The sequence below is a fragment of the Enhydra lutris genome, unplaced genomic scaffold, assembly GCF_002288905.1.
Source record: "Enhydra lutris kenyoni isolate GAN:26980312 unplaced genomic scaffold, ASM228890v2 scaffoldscaffold40, whole genome shotgun sequence".
Lineage (NCBI taxonomy): Eukaryota > Metazoa > Chordata > Mammalia > Carnivora > Mustelidae > Enhydra > Enhydra lutris.
In genome coordinates, this window is record NW_019154124.1 from 13,850,164 (window position 1) to 13,870,104 (window position 19,941).

Below are 19,941 nucleotides of genomic sequence, written 5' to 3' on the forward strand. Positions count from 1 at the left end.
ACCCTCCAAGGACAGAAGTAGGCGTTCAAGAACTAAATGTTGCATGGACAAATTAACGGAAAAGACCAAAGAAGAAACCTATTTAGATCTTGTCCCTAATAACCTCTGTATCACAACCAGGCACAGGAGATTAAGACAATGTTAGCAACGCCTTATGGTTCAACACATGGGGCCATAGCTTTCTTAGCCTAATGCAAGTCTGAACCTTTGAAACAATTAAGATTTGGAGTATCCTGAGAACTGCAGAATCTAATATCATTATTGTTATTATTATTAGCTACTTTACTTCCCACTCACAATGTAGCAACTCTCTGTTTAGAATTTTGCATGCAGCATCCATTCGTCAGGAGGCGGATTTTATTTCCCTAACTTCGCTTTCATTAAGGAACTTGATTCCAGGAGACAGGTACTAAGTGGAAGGCTGGAGGTTGACTCTTGGACTCTTCACCACCACTGTCCATAGTCTAACTTCTAGATTCCCTGATTAAAAATCATTTTTAGTGATTAGGGCTGGTGTTCTACATGAATTTCTTATGGCCTTGACAGAAACACATCCTCAAGAGACAAAGACAGTGAGCTCAGTTTTCAAGAGCCAAGGGAAGTGGAGAATATATCATTCACTTAATGATATTTGGTTCTACTTTAACTAAGGCAAGACTGAAACAATGGCCTCTAATGGGTTAAAAAAGAAACAAATAATCTAGAGCTTTTTACAATTTTACAACTAACTAATAATACAAATTAACTAATTATTTACAATTTAACTTCCAACTTCAGTAGATTTTCCTTACAGTGAACTTGAATTCGAGCAACTTGTTGCTTTTGTGGCTATTTTTTACACAAAAATTAGAAAGTACCTGCTTCAGAGACAGCTCCATGTTCAAGATGATTGATGAGTGCTGAAAAAAGAAGTCAAATGTTAATAAAGATAATTATTAATGTCTTTTATGGTAGCCAATATGTTGTTTTATCATGTACCAAAGATCACTGAAGTAAACTTCAAGGGTCTGTTACACAGGGCGGAAAATGATATGAATGTTTGCTATTTTCTTTCAATGTGTTGTAAATTCCACCTTAATAGAAATGATCAAAATAGGTATTTTAAAGTATCTTATTCCAGAAAAATTACCTAAATGTATGAAGAAATACTTGGCATTGAAAATCGCTCCCAGTTACCCATAAGGCTTCTCTTTCTAAACCTGCTTATCTTAACTGCTTCCATATAATTCAAAGTAGCGTTGACAAGAACATCTCCATAATTATTTATTCCCGCATTCTGTTCTTCCTTAGATGGGTAGTTCAAAAGCTTGTTTAAGTAGCAGAGTTCTGAAGAGTTACAGTGCTCCTTGCTGATGAGCATGGTTCTTTCTGGAGCACTGCAAGCTACTGATGCACGTGATTTTGTGATGTGGACTAATGTTAGCTTTATTTGTAGAAATTATGGCTTTGTGCATTCAATAGAAAATTAGAAACATGAATACAAAAGTTACCCAACTAAAGGATGGCAAGCTCCAAAAATTTTTTCATCTGTTTATCATCTACCAATCTTTCTATTTATTACTCATTCATGTTTCACTGGTCAGTTTTTTCAAACTGATAAATAGAAGCAAATACCAAAAGTTTAAGAAAATACATAAAAAATGACAGAAAGATGTTAAAATGAGAAAGTTCTATCCAGTAACTTTTTTTTTTTTTAAATGAAGAAAACATTATTTAATCTTAACGGTGGAATCCAAACAATTCCTCTTGACCACGTAAACCTTATTCTAAAGTGCTCTATGTATTGTGGGAGTTATATTTTTGGCTTCTGGGTTCACGCTTATATTTGACGTCAGCTTCTCCCTCAGGAACCACCCAGGACTTGGTTTTTGGTAGATGCCACAGAGCAGATCTTGTTCTAGTTAACTCCTTGACCACTATTAACATCACAATGTAAACAGGATCCTGTGGAATTCAGCATGTTAATTACTTAGCTTTCCTCTCTGTGGAGGGTTCTTCCCCATTTTAAGGTGGTAGGTGTTTGCAGGGAAACAGCCCAATTTAATGAACTCTCTCAACACAATGCTATGAAAGGAACAACATATTTTTTACAGGCTCCTCTCAGAAATAAAATTTTATTTCTAATGTTATTCCCAGAAAATAATTTTAAACTAAATGTTACTGAATGTCCAAAAAGAACACCACAGTTCAAATGCACAGTTAAAAGACTATGGTCTCTGGGAAACAAACGTTGAGTTTTAGAAGGGAGGGGGGTGGGGGGATGGGTGAGCCTGGGGATGGGTATTAAGGAGGGCATGTATTGCATGGAGCACTGGGTGTTATATGCAAACAATGAATCATGGAACACTACATCAAAAACCAATGATGTACTATGGTGATCAACATAATTAAAAAAATGTTTCCTAAAAAATAAAAGGAACACAAAATTTAATTCCCCCTCCCAAAAAGTCAGACATTCCCCAAATCTGGAAAACTATTATTTTAGATCTACTAACTCTTTAGGGGAATGTAGCATACATAAAGAATGAAGACTTACTCTCATGCAACTTAAAAAAAAAAAAATTCCTTACAGAAATGTAGGGACCTGTGATTCATACACTCTTCCAGTTTTCTGAAATTCAATTGAGGAAAAATTAAAAAGTAAAATTTTTGAAGTAGAAAAGCATCTGGATAGTCAGAGACCCCCGGCTTTCATCTACTGTGGTGATTTGTCTGACCATATGCTTAGAGAATAAAGTAATGAGGGGCAATCCCAGGAGCCCTGAATTTAGTGGTATTCCACAGGGAAAGGGGAGTCCCATTCTCAGTTGCTTTTACAACTTCTTTCCATTGCCTAAGGAAAAGGAAAATAAAGGAGCTAAGTTAACAAACTTCTCCAGGAAAAGTGACAGTGTATTAAACATACTGTTCTAAACCAAGTGTTGTTAAGTTTCGTCGTCTCTTCTGGAACTCTGGACTATCTTACCTTGAATATCTGCAACTCCTCCAATACTACTTCTTCCATATTCCACTTCTCCTTTGAAATGCTGACCACTTTGAGGACCGTCCCAATGTCTGAAAAAATACATTACCTATGATCCAGCTGTTTCGACTTCAGTGTTTGGCTGTAAGTATATACCCAGCAACCCTCACATTGTTTCCCTCATTTTTCTTCAATGCCTCTCAAGAAGTCGGATTAAATAAAGCATGCAAGAAGGAAGCTTAATGGATGGGATTCTCTCCTTCCAAAACATGATAGTTTCTGGCTCATAAAACACATACTTATAAAGAATATATTAAAAGATGTGTACTTGAAGTACATTCCTAGCCAAAGGAATATATATGTTTCATATATATATGTATATATGAGACATATATATAATATATAAATATTGGTTTATATAAACATAAAATATGAATATGAGACATATATAAATATATAAATATAGGTTGAAATTATAACTAAAGTGGAATGACCTTTTTGTAACTTAATTTGAAAGGTGCAAATACACTAAAATAATTTTTTTTTCTCTTTCAGCGTAAGATGTATTTATTCAGTACTTATATCCAACTTACCATGAAAGGTAGGATATATACCTTTTTAAGTCATGTTAACAAATGATAGAGAAATCACTGAAACCATCTACAATGTTGAAAATTGTAGTGCACTCATCAAACCTGTTTTATTTACAGAAACCTTACTAATGGGCTAGAAACTGAAGTTTTGTTTAAAATTATTTTAGTTTAATTTAAAAGAGTAACCCAAATTTGAAGACTATTGCAGTTTCTAAGGCAGCATGTTATTACAGAAAGACAATCAAAAGAACGTTTTAGAAAAAAGAAAAAAAAAATCTCACTTGGAAATTAACTTATACAAAATAGATGCTTTTAAATTCTGCCACTGGGTTGAAGAATATTCACATGTATGGTAATGATCTTATTTGCACAAAATAGTCTGAATTATTTAGCAATGTTTTTAAATGATTCTAGGATCTTTGAAAAATATTAAATATACATTTTCCAAATGTCATAATTGAAAATCTATCCATCTTAGTTACCTTATAATTTTCTCAGGAAAAGTCAGGTAGTACCACCTAGTGGCTGACTGGCATTTACAACACTGGAAATGTTGACCGAGGAATGCTTTGACGGGCTCTGCAAATTAAGTGGCAAACTCCTTGGAATTTGTGAGAGACTAATTATCTCAAATTTTGTCACTTCACTAGTAATCTCTATAGTCTTGAGAGAATCACTTCCTTTCCTGGGTCTTGGTATTGCCATCTGCAACATAATCAGGCTTGACAACTGGTATTCCAGAAACGCCCTCTAAGTGTGGCACACACACTCCCAGATAAATCCTATGTTTGTAAAACCAGTATATCTTAAAAAATAAAACTGTTCTTTAGTTCTGAAAACCTATTTCAATAAAAATGTCCATTTCTTGAAAACCCATTAATTTCTATTTCTTTATGCAAGACCTGATTCATGAAATCATATAACATTTATCCGGGATGAAGTACTTTGGTCTAAATGATGCATGTTACCTTTACGGCCATTAGAATTCACATGATATTTTATTAAATGATACTTTCCTCTTTCTTTTTCTTTTTGAGACATACTAAATATGCAATATTTCTCTTTCTGAAGAGAGATTTTAAAACTGTTTTATAATTACTGAGTTGACAGATGAAAAAATTAAATAAAATAGGCTCTAATTATGAAAGTGATACTTAATCCACAAAATTCAAGGAGAGGAAAAATAATTTCCAACAACTTTCTACTTTTAAAGATCTTTAAAAAATGTTGTTTAGGGGCGCCTGGGTGGCTCAGTGGGTTAAAGCCTCTGCCTTCGGCTCAGGTCATGATCCCAGGGTCCTGGGATTGAGCCCCGCATCGGGCTCTCTGCTTAGCAGGGAGCCTGCTTCCTCCTCTCTCTCTCTCTCTGCCTGCCTCTCTGTCTACTTGTGATCTCTGTCTGCCAAATAAATAAATAAAATCTTTAAAAAAAAAAATGTTGCTTAATTTTTTGAAAAGCCATCTTAACTCAGTCAGCAATTCTCAAAATTGGGTGAAGGGATCCTTTGAGAGGATTTGTCAAAAATCTCCCTAGAGACAGGAAAATGTGAAGTTTGAAAAGAAACATTGCTTTGCTGTACTCGTTTAATTTTCGTCCATAGTCAATCAACAAATATGTGTTGAGCACCTACTCAAGTAGGCATATTGTAGTCATAACATACAAATATATTTTGAAATCTCAAGTAACACTAAAGCAGGCAGGGAGATATTTACAACGGTCACTTAAAAGCATGTGCTATGCAATGTTAAGGAATACTGACTAGATATTAGCTACTAATTACCCAGTTCGATTTTGACCAATAATCTTTTGGAAGTTTTCGTTTTCTTTATCTAATACTGAAAAATTCTTTGGGAAGAAATCATAATCTGGTTTTAGCATACCTGTTCCAAGGAACATTACGTCATATTGGCCATCTTCTGCAACAACGTGATCCACCACGATCTGGGTCAGTCTGTAGTCCACATTGATCCTCTTGAATGTTGGTCCTCCCGCAACAGGGTATACTGATTTAAACATCACAGGGTGCCGCTTTATGAAACTGATGACGTCATCTGGGAAATCTCGGGTGGATTTAATCAGTGGATCATAGGTTTTGCTTGGACACTGAGAAGAAATGAGGAGAGGAGTAAAGACATTGTTCATGTACCTGAGGAATTTATACTTACTTCTTTTTTTTTTTTTTTTTTTAAGATTTTATTTATTTATTTGACAGACAGAGATCACAAGGAGACAGAGAGGCAGGCGGAGAGACAGGCGGAGAGACAGGGGGAAGCAGGCTCTCCACTGAGCAGAGAGCCCGACGCGGGGCTCGATCCCAGGACCCTGAGATCATGACCCGAGCCAAAGGCAGAGGCCTAGCCCACTGAGCCACCCAGGCGCCCCTATACTTACTTCTAATAAGGTTTTTAAGACTCACCATTGATAATATTAAAGGAATGGTCAACAGGATCAATACAGAATCACATGTCTTTGTATATAAAAGCAGTTTATCTTGAATATATTTAAATCCAGTTTTCTCTTTCAAAGACACCTTAATTATTTTTAAAGATTTTATTTATTTGACAGACAGAGATCACAAGTAAGCAGAGAAGCAGGCAGAGAGAGGAGGAAGCAGGCTCCCTGCTGAGCAGAGAGTCCGATGAGGGGCTCGATCCCAGGACCCTGAGATCATGACCTGAGCCAAAGGCAGAGGCTTTAACCCACTGAGCCACCCAGGCACCCCAGACACTTTAATTATTAAAGTGGAATATTATTCAGCCATAAAAAAGAAACAGAGTTTCATCATTTGAGACAACAAGGATGGATCCGGGGGTCATTACGCTAAGTGAAATAAGGCAGACAGAGAAAGGCAAATACTGTGTGACCTCACTTATGTGTGGCATCTTAAAAACAAAAACACCAAAATCATAGATACAAAAAACAGATTGGTGGTTATCAGAGGGAGGGAGTAGAGGACTGGCAAAAAAGGTTAAGGGGTCAAAAGGTACACATTTCCAGTTATAAAATAATTACCTCATTAGAATATAGTGGATAAAAGGGTGACTAGAGTTAATAACACTGTATTGTATATTTGAAAGTTGCTAAGAGAATAATCTTAATATTTCTCTTCACAAGAAAAAGAATTTTATAACTATGTATGGGGTTTGTTAACTAGACTTATTGAATGTTTTTCAAGATATACAAATATCAAATCATCTGAAACTAGTTTGTCTCATCTGAAACTAGTATGTCCATTATACTTCAATTCAAAGTTGCATATATTTTAAGTCCTTTATCTATGCCTATTTGGGATTTTGCTTTTGAAATACTCTTTTCAGCTATACTAGCACAAGTGAAAATTTACAATTTCAAATCCAAGGCAATTGTCTTTTCTTTCAAAAAGTCTGACCTCAGAAAGCTGAATATAAAACCCCCATGCTACATATTTCTGTTGTCTTTTGAACTGTTCTGTTCTGTTCTTGAATTAACTTCAAATCTCAAAAGACAATTGTCGTTTGTTGGCAGGTGAAATGGCTAATGGTCATCAAAGAAAACCTAGTAAAACAGATTATCCTTGCTTATTCAGTCTTCCCAAGTTTCTCAAAAACTTTCTAAATTAAATGTATTTTTTTCTGTATTTTCTGAAGTTTCCACAGTGAATTTGTTAGGAAGATTACTTTTTCCTATGTAGATACATGAAATATGAGTTGAGATAATTATGAAGAAAGTGATCTATAAACATGGGAATGTATGAGAAACCATTATTTTCAATTTCTTTTCATTCATTTATGATTGCAGTTTTAAATTAAACCCATGATTATTAAAAATTAAATGGAACAAATTACCACATCATAAAAATTACTTGTAAAGGAGCTCTAATAGTTTTACACTTTAATTAGTCAGTTTTTTTTAATACTCGTGTGAAAATTATACTGTGAACAATTCAACAGCTCTTTCCCTAAAGGATCTATGGAGAAACCATTCAGGGAATTTTTCTGAAAAAAAATTCTGAAACTGCCTCTAGTGTGCTTTTTGAGTTCACTAATTCAATAGTTAGCATACCCTGCCCCCTGGTGGTAAAATACAAAAGTTCAAACTAGTACAAATTGAATTTGATGTGCCTTTATCCAAAGAACACACGAATTCAGAGGATTATTTTATAATTTGATTTTTTCACCAAATAGTTACCCTTCCACATGCCAAATCTATTTTGTTATTTCAAAATATTGTAATTCATAAAGTTAATTCAGAACAATTCTGTCATCACATTTGAATTCTTAACAGACTAATACATTCTTGTGGAATGGAAAACTTTGGCTCTATGTTGCAGATGTAGAGAAGAAAATGAGTGACATTAAGGAAAGTCTGTAAGAAAGCACTGCTTTCCCCCCTAATTTCATATTTAGACAAGTTGGAAACATAATCTCCCCTGAAATGAGCCATTTACACCAGGCTGTAATTAGAATCTTGTCAAGGCTTCAAGCTGTACTTCTCAGATCCTTGAACTCAAGAGGATCATTCTTAGGGAATTAAATATATTGGAGTTAGTCACAATATATGACCCCGACCTCCAATTTTAAAGGAATAAAATCATAACGTGTCACTAAATTAGAAGAAATCTCAAAGAAGTTGTACTAAAAACTGTTCATGATTTTCCACTTGTAATTTGAGAGTATTTCTTTCTTTTATAGAAATCTTGCATGTCTGGTCTTAAAAAAAAAAACTAAGCTTTTCCTGATAGCTATTTATTTGTCCCAGGTCTGCGCCAAAGGGTACAGCATATTAGCCATTTGGTAATTATTTAGCATATTCTTAACTGGATGCTGATCTAAAGATCTAAGTGTCTTTACTCATTGTTTCTAGCACTTAGCCTCCAGCCAAGTGGAATCTGTCAGCTTGATAATGGAAGGAACCCTATATTAAATAGATTAAGCTACAACTCAAAAGGATGTGGGGCTCAAATGATACAAAGCTCTTGCCCAATTACAGGCTGCACGTTTGAGGCTAAGTCAAAGGCAACTCGCAATGGGCTTATGGCTTATACTGCCTGAGGTACAATCTGGATGGTCTATCATTAAAATCAAAGCAAAAGCATGATTTTCCTTGCATTACATTTTTGAAACAGCCCTCTAACTTAAGAAAAAAAAATTTTTCTCTTGACTTTGCAGCTGTAGTTATGCAAGTAGGCAATTTCCAAAAGAAGTATCATGACATTCAAGCCACAGTTTTTGATACCAAAGTTTCAAATAATTAGGAATTTTGATATGAGTAAGGTATGGAGGAATGAAGAAATGGACAATTTAGCAAAGAAGCAAACATGACAATTTTCCTCTTTGCTCCCCTCTGACAAAAAAGATTGAAGGGTAATATAATCTAAGAAAAAAAGAAGAGAAGGAAAACCTGGTTTCCATTGACCATTATAAAATGATCTTTGGAAATACATTTTTTTTCCCCTATGGCAGCTTTTCCATTTGGCATGCTGCCAGTGTTTGGATAAGATCTTTATCCTTTAGATTGCTGTGCATGATCTCTGAGGGCTGTGTCTCTACTCTGCTTTCACAAGCGAAAGTGATTTGGTAGAGTTGCTTCCTGAGGTTTAAGATAGTACGGTTTGAACTAAATATTGTTATTTTAGCACATTAAAAACAGTGACATTTTTCCTTTGATATCATACAGCTGTGTAGCACACAGATCTAAAAATAACTAGAGATGCCAAGTGACCTAAGCAGGTAAGACCATAAAGAAGGCAAGAAAAATCCCATAAAGGAAAAGAGAAAGTGTGGGCAAGTGGTGCCTGGGTGGCACAATCGGTTAAGCATCAACTCTTGGTTTCTGCTCAGGTCACAATCTCAGGGTCGAGAGATCGAGGCCTGCGTTGGGCTCTGTGCTCAGGGAAGAGTCTGTTTGAGGTTTGCTCTCTCCCTCTCCCTCTGCTGCTCTCTCTAAATAAATAAAATCCTTAAAAAAAAAAAAAAAAAACAGCAAGGGAAAATGGTACATCGGAAGTAAATGATCATATTAGTCTCCTCCCAAAACCCTAGGAAATGTTTCTATCAAAGCTATACATCTCAGGTATTAAAAATCTCATGAATTTTTGTCTGTACGTCTTTTTCATTTCTACCTGGTAGTGATACAGTCCATCTGACTTTATGGTAGAGGAACATTTATTTGGGCTCCAGCTTTAACATTTGCCTGATTTCCACCACGTCAGTTCCCATAGGAAATAAGTCAGGGAACTTAATCTGTCTCCACCTACTATGTTGAAAAAGGCATAAGTTAGTTTAAAATTTGAGAGGGAAAGAAAAGAGCTATACCAAAATTTGAAAGTGTGAGTCTCTTGCTGGAAACAATAGCAGCACAAGAGTGTTCCAGAAAAGGGACCTGCCCGGGCGCATCGTGAAGGGAAAGGGGTGAGCCCACCCGCAGCCAGCCCCGGTTCGGCACCCATCTCCCAGGGCCGGCTGCACGTTATGGCTGGCGAGGTGTGACCGTGTTATGCTTGGCGGATCTGCCTGTTTGTACAGGGCCTTTAGCCGGGCAGTGGGAAGCGACGGAAAAGAGGAGAAAAATAGGTTTTATCCATTGAGAGAACTTTGCCCCTTGGCAAGCCACCAGACAGCTGTTAAAAGTTTTCTCCCCCTGCTGCTTCAGGCTGTTCTCTACAGGCTGCACTTTCCTTTTAAACAAATCAGAGGATTGACTCACGCGAGGGAAGAAGGACGCGGCACACGGGAAGACTAAACCGGGCTTTCATTTTTAGCAAGCTGAGAAAAATAAGCTACATATGGAAAGGAAGTCTGATTTGTATTTATATTAAAAAAAAGGTGATTTCATAGGTGCCATCCTATCCCCCTGCTGATTCATCTAAGAGGCATTTTATAACACAGATGAAGAAAGATCCTGTATTTAATGTCAGAGCCAGAAAGGCCAGGGGTACAAACATACAGATACATTTGTCTCTTTTTCTATGTTTTTTTTTTTTTTTTTGCAGTTAAAACCCCGCTTTATTGTTCTTATATTTGAAAGATATAAGAACTACTCTGCTATGTTTAAAAGGTAACAATAGCAACAACAACAACAACAAAACCCTCAAGTTTCCTCTTTATTGTTCAACGTCTAATAAAACAATGTGTCTTCTAACATTTGAAGAAATGAATTTCCTATCTGCAAATATCCATTCCAAATTTTATTTAGCAAGTGAATTTCAACCTCTGGACCTAAGCTCCCCAGCTTATACGAAGGCTAGATTCTGTCTACTCTAACTGTATAGTAATTTAAAGACAACAATTAAGCCAACAATTCTGGATCATTTACTTTCTAAGTTAAACAGTTTCAAGCTGAATTTAATCTTGCAAGAACTTTAACAAAACATGGCTGTATCTCTTTCTCTATTTTAAAGTTTCCTTTCTTTTAGAGGAATTCCTATACAACAAAAAGGAAAACAGTATTGAACATAGTAAGTGATGTGGGATTTGGACAAATTCATCTTAAAAGAGAGTGTTGGTCCCATGGAAAAGCAAGCTGAAAGCCAGCTGAAAAGATGAATTGAGAAATGTTAGAGATCAGTTGCCTCTCACCTTTTCAGAGAAACACAGCCTGTATACAGTTAATGGAAAATGATAGTGATGTTTTGTCATACGCCCTGTTAAATGTAGTCAGATTTGGGAACTGAGAGTCAGGAGGCCCAGATTGTACACCTGTCTCTGCTTCTCTCTTCTGGAATCAAAAAGCTGAAGGGATAGAATTAAAGATAGCCTTGGTAAGAGGTAGGCCATGCAGCGAACAGATGTTGGGGAGAAAATAAAACTGAACTTAATATAGTTGAGTCCTCTACGAGCTAGTGGTGCATAAAATGAGATTTTTCCTAAAGTTCCCCACAGATTTTTAATAAAGTAGGACAGCTTTTCTTAAAACAAAACAACAACAACAAAATGCTAGTCCTATTGTGCAGGTGCCTAAATCGGAAGCTAGTACGAGATGCTGCAAGGGAATTCTTCCATTATTTTTCAGTCCCATTTAGTAAGACTATCACAGTCTAGCACGATACAAACCAAAAGGAAGCTCAGGATACTATTCTTTAATCAAGCTTTTAATTTTAACGCCAGTATTGTTAACGTACAGTGCTATATTAGTTTCAAGGGTACACTGTAGTGATTCAACAATTCTATAACGTACTCAGTGTTCATCATGATAAGTGTGTTCTTAATCCCCATCGCCTCACCCATCCCCCCACCCACCCTCTGGTAACCATCTGTTTATTCCCTACAGTTAAGAGTCTGTTTTTTAATTCGTCTCTTTATTTTTCCTTTGTTCATTTTTTTTTGTTTTGTTTCTTAAATTCCACATAGGAGTGAAATGATACAGTATGTCTTTCTCTGATTTATTCTGCTTAGCACGACACTCTGCAGCTCCAATCTTGTTGTAAATGGAAAGATCTCATTCTTTATTACAGCTGAATAATGTGCCATTGTTTGTATGTATGTATGTATGTGTGGAGATTAGATACATAGATAGATAGATAGATGTAGACAGATATTTTCTGGATATATATCTTCTTTATTCATTCATCTGTTGATAGACATTTGGGCTGCTTCCATAATTTGGCTATTGTAAATAATGTTACAATAAACATAGGAATCCCTGTATCCCATTGAATTCTCATTTTTATATTTTGGGGGGCAAATACCCAGCAGTGAGATTCCTGGATCATAGGCATCATAGGGTAGTTCTATTTTTAATTTTTTGAGGCCCTTCCATACTGTTTTCCACAGTGGTTGCACCAGTTTGCATTCCCACCAGCCTCACATGAGGGTTCCTTTCTTTCCACATCCTTTCCAGCATTTGTTGTTTCTGAGTTTTTGATTTTAGCTACTCTACCATTCTGAGGTGTGAGGTGATAGAGGATACTGTTTTTGAATTATGTATTTTTCTTTTTCATGCTATGTTTGAATTTGGCCTTGAAACATTTCTTTTCTACAGGAAGAAAATCCTTGCTTGCTTGGGCCAGCTTACATCACAACTCAGACCTAGGTTAAATGAATGAAGACATACAATTCTAAGAATCATCAGCTTATGAAAAAAAAGTATTACAGGAGTATGTCATTGTTCATGCAGGACAGTTTTGGTAGATCAGGTAAGAGAAGATAAGGTGCCTACAGAGTTTTGAAACTTGTGGATTCCACAGTGATCACAGACCTCTACCGTTGAAAACTTGGGCCAAAGTAAAAGTTGGAATGTCTAAACAATTACTCTAGTTCTAGGTGAAATGTCATTGCATAGACCCAGTGTGCTATATAGATCAAGTTACTAAATATAGAACAAGTTATTAACATTACATATTATTACCCTAAGACACAATTTCTCAGGGATTTGCATTTTTTAAGCAAAATCACAAATCAATCGCATCAAGTCAGTGATGCTTTGGCACATTAAAGTAAAAATGGCCTTCTTAGCCCAGGTGGACGTGCCAGGACCCATAGCCGGTCCATGGCAGCATATTTGGTAAGACAACATTTCCAGGGACCTGGAATCAAAAGAATCTTGAAACGTTTCAGTGTCTTTTACAGTGTTAGAAAGTTCAATAATTTGGTGGAAATAAATAAGGACTGTTAGACATATCCACACTCACATTCATAGTTTAGGAGATTTTATCTGATAGCAGAGAAGACAGACAATAAGGGGGGTGGGGTGGGAAACGTTTAGCCTTTACCTTTGATTTACTCTGAGAAAAGCCCATCTGAGGAGTTCTACGCAATGGGGCTTCTTGTTTAGATAAGACTTGAGATGTTATAGGAAGGGAGAGATTTCATTGTTTTACATTTGGTGTTCGTAGTTGAAAAATCACTTAACATTAAAACAATGTTAATGTTGACGTTTTGTAGTGGGTTGGTTAAATGAAATAGCTAGTTGATTGAGGGGAAAAAGATGTCCAATTTTTCTAAAGATCTAAATTTCTAAAATAGAGTTGAAGAGGGGAGATGTTTATTCAGGGATTATTTGAGATTTAATAATTGTTAGTCAAGTTTTTACAGAATATGAGGGCCAATATATAGGAATAAGCAGGTTAGCCTAGTTGATTTGATATTTCATTTGACTTAAAGGCACCCATAGGATAATCAAATTATGGAATTAAAAGAATGCCTATAACAACCTCTTTTTGCTTCCTACCAAAGAATGGAAACTTAGTTGGGAAAACCATGTGTAAGTTTTGATCTTTGCAAGTAAAGCTAAAACACTTCATAGTAAAAGCAGTAAGTATTTAGTGGGCAATGGAATTTTGAAATGAAGTTATTTTTACAAAATTAGAGGTTTAGAAATTGTCAAAAACTGTGGCAAAATAATTTGAAGAATAGTGAAACAGACATTTCTTAAATATTTGAACCTCAAAAACAAGTCCTTCCCACATTTTGGCTATTATCAATAGTGCTGCAATGAACATGGGAATGTTAATATCTTTTCAAGACCCTGATTTCAATTCTTTTGGATAAATATCCAGAAGTGAGATTGTCGGATCATACGCCAGTTCTATTTTTCGTATTTTGAGTAAACTTCACACTGTAGGTGGAAACAGTCTAAATGTCCATCAACTGATGAATGGGATAAAAAAATGTAATATATACACACAAAGGATTATGATTCAATCTCATAAAAGAAAGGAGATTCTTCAATATGTGACAATGTAGATGACCTAGGGCACATAAAGCTAAGTAAGTTAGTCCAAAAGATAACAAAACAAAACAAAACAAAAAAAAAACCCTGCATGTTTCCACTTACATACATAGTCAGACTCATAAAAGCAGAGGATACAACACTGGTTGCCTGGGGCGGGGGGTGCGGGGAGGAGTGGAAAGTGGGATGGCACTCATGAATAGGTTTACAATTTCAGTTACTCAACATGAATCAGTTCCAGAGATCTGTTGCACAGAATTACCTACAGGCCATGGTGTATTGCGCACTTAAAAACCTGTTAAAAGTGTAGCTCTCACAGTAGGTGTTCTTAAGGCAATAAAACATTTTTAAAGTACTCTCTTCTCACCTTTTTGATAAGGGAATGGCTTACCAACTGAAACTCACTTTCAGGAAAACATTTGTTAACATTTTGCACTTTGGCAAGAATTATAAGATTCCTTGTCAACAGAAAATAAAACTACCAAGTAAATCAAATATCAAAAATGAAATCTTCTGTCTTTAAAAATCCTCCTGATTCTGCATTTTCGAGCAGCCTGCTACTGTTGGCCTGACCTCAGTTTGGTTTCCATTTCTGACCTGTTCTGCTCACTGTGGATTCTTCCTTATTTTATTTCACGTGGAACTTACTATCAAGGCCTAAAGTTCAAAAATGATTGAAAAAGCCCATCTGAGCAAAATTCAGTTTGTTCAGGGATTCAGTTTGGACACCAGAGGGCAGGAGAATCCCTTGGAGTGAAGGAACGGATCCTTGTCCTCCGTGAGTTTCCAGGCTGGTTGACATTGTAGAGTAATGATGTCATGGTAAGGCCAGGAGTTTAGGTTTGACTTTTTGTCACAGGAAGTACAGAACCGTGTCAAAACTAGAAAACAAAAGCAGCTGTGGTACACGGAGAGTCGTAGTGTTTATTGCCCTCAGTGATATCGTCTGCAGGGGAGCACAACTTGAGAAGCAACCTTGATGAAAACATGAGTGGGGAAATGTAAGCGCAAAGGCGGTTTTTTAAAATAATCTATTTTAAAAATTTTAAGTTCAGTGGAAAGTGGCTTTCACTGAAGATGTGGACTTTTCGTACAAAGCAAATGATTTAGCAATGGTTTTATTTAAGTAACACGTGTGCCCCAGAATTAAAAGAAAAGAAATGACAACCATAAAAAGGTGTCAACACTGCATTATTATCTGTGCAGAAAACAGATCAATCCTTGGGGAAACAATCTGTTTCGTTATTCACTTTGATCTCCTTGAAGGTAGAGTGATGCGGAGGTTAATGGCATTTGATTCGGAGTTTCAGGTAGAGTTAAATTTAATCCCCGTCTTACCACTTCAGAACAAGAAAGACCCCTATGTTTAACTGAAAGTGTAAAGCAAAATAAACAACTTCTGACAGCAACCAGAAGTTGTGTTTTTGTGTTTTTTGTGTCTCTAAATTCTATAAAGAGGACATAATCTTCCTGATCAAAGTGAATGCTATTCTGCTGGCGTTTTTCTGGACTCTTTTTCTGTCTCCACTAAAAATATTGGCCCTAGTTTGGGCTATGAAGGGTTTACAGATCTTCCTACACTTACAATGGGGTTATGTCCCAGTAAACCCATTCTAAGTTGAAAATATTGTAGGTCCAAAGTGCACTCACTACCCCTAACCTGGTCAACATGATCACTTAGCCTAGCCAAACTTAATCGTGCACAGAACACTTACACTATTAGTCTACAGTTGGGCAAACTCCTCTAACACAAAGCCTATTTTATAATAAAGTGTTGAGTATCTCATGTAATGTATCAAATACTGTACTAAAGTGAAAAACAGAATGATTTTAAGTGCATGGATTGTCTAGCTTACCGTTGCAATGGTGTGACCGACTGGGAGCTGTGGCTGGGTGTGGTGCCCAGCCTCACCAGGTTCTCGCACTACGTATAACCAGCCCAGGAAAAGATCAAAAGTGAAAATTCTAGGTATGGTTTCTACGGAATATGTTCGCTTCCACACCATTATAAAGTCTAAAAATCAGAAGTCAAACCTTCATCAGTTGGGAACTATCTGTAGTTACGAGGCATAATTATCAAACCTTAGTTACAGATTTGAGTGTACCTACACATGTAAGAAAGTATAGGAATTTCTTGAGAAACACTGATATTTAGAAAGGATAAAGAAATAATTCTGTTAAATGACACTTTCTTGGGCCTGATATTTTTCCTTTCCTTAATTTTCAAAGAGAAAAAAAGAAAGGTGAGGCATCTCTGTGGTCGTATGGATCCAGCCTATTTCCTGAATAAATTCTGAATTCTAAGAAAATATGTACAGTGTAAACACTGTATACTTTGAGAACTAAGTAGCAAAAACTGGTGTGTTTACTGTGATGGGACGCTTCTTTTCTCATTGATGAAAAACTCTCCTTGCTGACTTATGCATTACTCATGGTGGGGAAAAGTCGCTGATTCAGATTTCAAGGAAGTGGCTGTGCTCTTATGAGGAGAGTACTGGGACATGTGATTTGTCTTTCCTTTTTTTTTTTTTTTTTTAAGATTTTATTTATTCATGAGAGAGAGAGAGAGAGAGGTGGAAGGAGGAACAGAGGGAGAGGGACAAGCAGATTCCATGTTGAGCACAGAGCCTGATGCTCCGCTCAACCTCATGACCCTGAGATCATGACCTGAGAGGAAACCAAGAGTCCGACGCTTAACCGCTAAGCCACCAGGGCTCCCTGAACGTGATTCATCTTCAAGCCTCCCATGGCATTTCACAGCTCTTCAAGAAGGAGGAGAGAAGTGGTGACAGGTCCCTTGGATGCACCTCTAACCTACACTGTAATTGGAAAAAATATGCAAACTGGATGCCTTAGCATGTGACCATTTTCATGATTAATTTCAATTTTTTAGTGTATATATATATATACACACTAGTATACATATACATATATGTGTGTGTGTGTGCGTGTATGCATGTAAATCGTTTTCTCAGGGGTGCCTGTGTGGCTCAGTCGATTAAGGGTCCCACTCTTGATTTTGGCTCAGGTCGTGATCTCAAGGTCATGAGATCGAGCCCTGCATGGAGCCTGCTTATGATTCTCTCACTCCTTCTCCTACTGTCCCTCCAACCCCAAAAAACCATTTTCTGTAATAAATAGTTCCAGTCCCAAATTCTCCAATAACATCTAGATGACTGATTATTTTTTTTAATGGCCTGAATGGGCATAGTATTTTCCAAAATAAACTCATGTAGAAGCAGCTCCAAATGTGATGATCTATGATACTTAACCCCATAATCCTAATATGGTGAGATTTCCCCAACTAGAGTTCCCTCTGAATTTTAACTGTCTTCCTCAAAAGCCCCAAATATATATATAATGTAAACTGAAATTCTACATATACTCATATATAATATACTATATAATATAATCATTATATATATTATACTATAGAATATACTATAGTACACTATAGTTCAGTATACATATATATATAATATATATTCAGTAAAAGCTATTCTATTCTATCAAGGGGGGAAATAAACATATTTTAACATAAAAAAATTTTAATATAATGTCATACTACAAAGACTAAGGCCTTGGACTCTGCTGCCAGAGTGTCTGGATTTAAAACTCAGGAGCACTACTCATTAGTTCTGTGACCTTGGGCAAGTTACTGCACCTCTCTGTGTCAGACATAGCTCATCTGTAAAATGGCATTAATGACAATAGCACTTGTCTCTTGGAATCATTATGAAGTTAAAATTTGTAAAACCTTTAGAAGAGTACCTGTACATCCTAACCTGTAAAGAAGACGTGATATCTATCTATCTATCTCTATATATCTATAATGGAATACTACTCAGCCTTCAAAAAGAATGAAATCTTGCCAATCACAAGGACGTGGATAGAACTAGAGGGTATTATGCTAAGCGAAAAAAGTCAGTCAGAGGAAGACAAATATCATATGATTTCGCTCACATGTGGAATTCAAGAAACAAATGAACACAGGGGAAGGGAAGGAAAACAGATGAACACAGGGGAAGGGAAGGAAAAATTTAAAAAGGTGAAAACAGAGAGGAAGACAAACCATAAGAGACTCTTGACTATAGGAAACAAACTGAGGGTTGCTGGAGGGGTAGTGAGTGGGAAAATGGGGTAACTGGGTAATGGACATTAAGAAGGGCACATGATATAATGAGCACCAGATGTTGTATGTAACTGACAATCACTAAATTCTACCTCTGAAACTAATAAAACAGTACATGTTAATTAAATTGAATTTAAATAAAAAAATTTGTAAGTGAATCCTGAAAATCATATTATTGGCAAAAAATCCCTTTTTTCCACAGAACTGTGATCACCTTATAATCAGTCCAGAAAACAAACTTGAAACGCATTCCTATTGAGGAATTACAGAAGGGAAGATAGACATGGTTGTAAAGTGTGTTTCCCAAATTTAATTAGGCTATGTAACAGGAAGATGAAAAGAGAATTCAAAAAGCCTGGCCACCAACTGCTTTCTGTTTAAGAGCAAACATATGAAAAGACAAAATTCAGTAGAGTTGGATGGATTAAGTCAACAATTTTTTTTTTAATTTTATTTATTTATTTGAGAGAAAGAGTGAGAGAGAGAAGGAGAAGCAGACTCCGCTGAACAGGGAGCCTGATGTGGGACTCCATCCTGGGAATCCAGGATCATGACCTAAGCTGAAGGCAGTTGCTTAACCAACTGAGCCACCCGGGTGCCCCAAGTCAACAATTTTTTGCAGAGATTTTGATAATTACTTTAGATCTCCTGTTGGAAATACTCATATTGAAACATATGTGGGAAAAAAGGGCATTTATCCCTTTTTATTAGGTCAATTAGCTCATCCTAAAATATTTAAATAACTTAAACTGTTTTAATCACATCAGTGAAAATAAAACAAAACAAAAACCTTCCATTTACAATGCAAATACAGATTTTACACTGCAAAGTGTTTTTTTCTTTTACAGATGCCACATAATAAAGAAATAAATGAACTGTTGTAATTGATGTAGTCTTTGAAAAGTAGAATTGAAGGCCTGAAGACTCTAGTTACATATAGAGTTGTATGTGGGAAATAAATATGTATTTGGCATTTTCATTTAACCTGGAATATTTGTCATTCTATATATTCAAGATAAATCATCTTGACTCTGTAGACTTGCTGCAAATAAGCACTATATTTTCAGCATCGCCTGCTCCTTATGATACAACCCACTGTTTCCTGTAGAAGTTAAAACTCTTACTCAAAAGAAAAAAAAATTGTCAAGTTCCAGGGAAGGATGGAAACACTAACACATCACTGTGAATAAATAATAGGTATTTTTAAACCTATTATTTAGGTTTAACAGTACATGTTGCTGTGGTGAATGGCATAGTTTATTATAATAGAATTAGGAAGAGGATATGGGCTCCAGAAAAGAATTTGATTATGAAATTGGATACATACTGTGCCAGGTCGGGGGTAAGGAATTCTTCCATCATACTGCACCCAACGGTGGTCTGCACTTTCCTTATGAGCATAGGGACCATTGAAAACTGCTCTGATGTCAGCCATGCTGTACACACAAACAGCTGAGCCTTTGAAGATGGAGCTGCAAAAAAGCAACATGATCCAATCACTCCCTGCATGTCTGTCACTGCACATTTATTTATTGAGCACATATTATAACCAGGTGTGTGGACAAACTTGGGCAGCTCATTCCATCTGAGAGATGCAGACAGAATG

At 36.3% G+C, this 19,941-nt stretch overlaps 1 protein-coding gene across 1 annotated transcript in view; it reads right to left on the reverse strand.

The window, feature by feature from the left end:
- LOC111155273 (semaphorin 3D) overlaps window positions 1-19,941 on the reverse strand; it is a 127,704-nt gene that overhangs the window by 22,140 nt on the left and 85,623 nt on the right. Inside the window, exons 10-13 of the mRNA XM_022515401.1 lie at window positions 19,663-19,807; window positions 5,437-5,659; window positions 2,966-3,054; window positions 858-899 (exon numbers count right to left, since the gene is read on the reverse strand). Coding sequence (XP_022371109.1) covers window positions 858-899; window positions 2,966-3,054; window positions 5,437-5,659; window positions 19,663-19,807 — 499 coding nt within the window. The remainder of the gene's footprint in view (window positions 1-857; window positions 900-2,965; window positions 3,055-5,436; window positions 5,660-19,662; window positions 19,808-19,941) is intronic.